Here is a 3,476-nt window from a genome sequence, read left to right on the forward strand (position 1 = left end):
TCTTGATGCATATTGGCACTTATGATGCCATGTTAAAAAACCGTCTTTATACTTAATACATTTTGTGAACATAATGTTTTCTTTAACTGGGTACACTGTGTAAATGTAAATCTGATGATATCATATCATAAATCTTGGCTCCATTTTGTTATCACTAAGAAAAATGCATTTCAAAATTTGATACCCAAATACCGCTGTACATCATTATTTTGCACTTTTATATATCTTATAACTTCACTAATAATTGAGATAAAAGTCTCATTTTTTTTTTTTTTTTAAATGATTGTTAATGAATATAAAATAAGTTAAAACATTTATCGTTTGATTAATAACATCCGCATCGCCGCAATATCGTTTTACTTACCCGTCATCATATGTGCCACTGTGTATGTGAGAAACGATTTACGAATAGTATTATATTTTACAAATATTACGTTTTTTTATATAATGACTCGTAAACAATTAAAAACTGAAGATATAGAACGGTTTTTGACTTGTGATCCACCAAATGGATCTGAGTTTGGTGATTTAAGTGATGAAGTCACTGAAATCACTGATAAAATTTTATTTGATAGTCATCTAAATAAAAATGACGATAGTTTATCTGATGATTTGTGTTTTGATCAAGACGAATTTGAACGTTTGATGGATGAGTATGATAATGATGCATTGGATTATCAGGTATTTGACAAAGTATTTGATCAATCATTTGTTGTAAAAAAACCAAACGTACCAAATATTGAAGAACCATCGACAAGCAGCGATGTAGTTAGTAATAAAAAAATAGTAAAACAAAAAAAAGATATAGGTAAGAATAAATTGAACAAAACAAGACCAAGCGCAAATAAAATAATTAAAAAAAAAAATAAAACAGTTAAAGGACCATCCAACTCAAAAAATTTTCTCAGGCTTAAATTAAAGTACAAACTTTGACGAAAAAAATGATACCACTAAAATTCGTTTGTGACTGTCCGTTCGCTAGTTAAGCGATTGCGCGTGCATTGCGCGTGACGTCACGGATTCGTTCGTCGCGGCGGCGGCCATATACAATACACGGCAATGTTTATCCGTTTTTGGTTTAACGTAAAGTAACTGCTAATAAACTTATATTTTTTCGAATAACCTAACCAAATGTATTTAAGAGTACCTCATAATCTTTCTATTCGTATAATTGTATTGAATTTTGGTTTAATATTAATGAAATAATAGCAATTATATTATAATACACATCTCTAATATTAGCTACGAGTTAAAACAATATAGACAGTTTAGGCGTCAGAAATCCGTACACGATGTCACGATCGTCAAAACAATATTACACACGTTTACTGCAGCAGCAGTATGGTAAATTCATAATATAATTTATTTAAGTGTTATTTTTGTCTACACTATTAAACCAAAATGTGATATAATTATACGAATGGAAAGATTATGAGGTACTCTTGAATACATTTGGTTAGTTCATTCGAAAAAAAATAAGTTCATAAGCAGTTATTTTATGTTAAACCAAAAATGGATAAATATTGCCGTGTATTATATATGGCCGCCGCCTCGGCGGACGAGTCCGTGACGTCACGCGCAATGTCATAAGTCACAGTAACTAGCGAACGAATAGTCACAAACGAATTTTAGTTGTATCATTATCTTAGTTAGACTCTATTCTATTTATTAGAGTAAAAAAATAATTATTGATTTTTGAGTTGGATGGTCCTTTAAGTTCCAGAATAAAAAATTCCCCGAAAAATGGTATGCTGGTAAAGATAATAAATTCGAAGGAAATATACTGGAGTTTACAGGTGAAGTAATTGCAATCGATGCTTGTACACCATATGGTTATTTCATTCAACTTTTTACCGATTCCATTTTTTGAACTGATTGCCCGAGAAAGTTGTCAGTATGCAGCTCAAAATTATAACTTTACGTATAGCGTTACTCCAAATGAAATTAAAGCATTTATCGGTATAAATATAATAATGACTTATATAAAGTATCCAAATACTAGAATGTATTGGTCAACAAGTGAGCCTGCTATTAGAATGGATCAAATTGCAAATGTTATGGCAGTTAATCGGTTTAGTCTAATCAAACGTTATTTGCAATTTAATAATAATTTGAGTGTTCCAAATTTAAATGACCGTTATTGGAAAATTCGTCCGGTATTAGATATACTTCACAAAGCATTTCATGATTGTGCTTCACCCTCTGAACATGTTTCAATCGATGAAATGATGATACCGTTTAAAGGTAAAAGTCATCTGAAACAATATATCCAATCAAAACCCAAAAAGTGGGGGTTCAAAATATGGGTGCAAGCTAATAGCAACGGATATGTAAATTGTTTCGAACCATATCAGGCATCAACAGTTAATCGAACCAAATATGGTCCAATAGGTGATTCCGATTTAAATTTATGTCATGCGCTCCATGGTAAGAATCATAAGTTATTCATGGATAATCTTTTCACCTCGTTGGCTGTAATTAGACAGTTACGTTCTTTTGATATTTGGGTAATAGGAACTATGAGAATAAACAGAGTTCTGCAAATACAAAGTTCTCTAGTACCAGGTAAACAACTTCAACGAGGTTCATGTATTATCGCTACGTCAAAAGACAACATTACAGTTGTGCGTTGGATGGATAAGAGGGAAGTTCATATGATTTCTTCATATGCCGGTGCTGAACTAATTTATGAAATAGTACGTTACGATAAAAAAGAAAAAAACTAGAATCAAAGTTGATAGACCGTTTTGTATTCAAGAATACAATAAATTTATGGGGGGAGTAGATTTTATGGATCGTCTAATATCCCATTATCCACATGGTTTTAAAAACAAAAAATGGTATCTCCGGATATTTTTTCAGTTTATGAATATTGCAATTGTGAACGCGTGGATCTTATATAGACAAAGTCCAAACCCTCCATTATCTCTACTTCGTTTTAAAGCTTCAATAGCTACTAGCTTAACACAGCTTAACTCTACAGCTGAACGTCTAAAAAAAAGAGGTCGTCCTTCAAGTTCACCATGTGCTTCGCCCGCTCCATTTACCAACCCAAAAAAAACTAAAACGGCTCAAAATAAAACTATTCCCGAAATCAAATATAATGGCGAAAATCATTGGCCAAAAAAATATGAAATGAAAAGTGCTCCCAGGTGTCATGATGACCAATGTAGAAGTCGAACACGCTATAAATGTTCAAAATATGATGAACCAGTATGTTCAGAATGCATGGAAAACTTCCACACTCAAAAATAAAAATAATAAAAATAACGGCAGTAACGACAGTAATTATATAATTAAGTTTAATTATTCATTATATAATAATAAACTAAAATTGTTATAATAATTTATGTTTGTTACAATTTATTACCAAAAGGTATAAATTATTTATTTTGATTTTGATTAAGTTTTTTGGTTATGTCTGTAGTATTTAGTTTGTTATTTATGAAAATTGTAATAAATAATTTAATTACAAA

General features: G+C 30.8%; 1 protein-coding gene across 1 annotated transcript; it reads left to right on the forward strand.

Moving 5' to 3' along the window:
- Window positions 1–2,003: 2,003 nt before the first annotated feature.
- LOC112593961 (piggyBac transposable element-derived protein 3-like) lies at window positions 2,004–2,726 on the forward strand. Its single transcript, XM_025338551.1, has one exon. It carries the CDS (start codon window positions 2,004–2,006, stop codon window positions 2,724–2,726), a length of 723 nt encoding a protein of 240 aa, XP_025194336.1.
- The last annotated feature ends 750 nt before the right edge of the window (window positions 2,727–3,476 follow it).

Source organism: Melanaphis sacchari, unplaced genomic scaffold (genome assembly GCF_002803265.2).
Source record: "Melanaphis sacchari strain LSU unplaced genomic scaffold, SCAv2.0 Contig2172_pilon_pilon, whole genome shotgun sequence".
NCBI classification, from domain to species: Eukaryota; Metazoa; Arthropoda; class Insecta; order Hemiptera; family Aphididae; genus Melanaphis; species Melanaphis sacchari.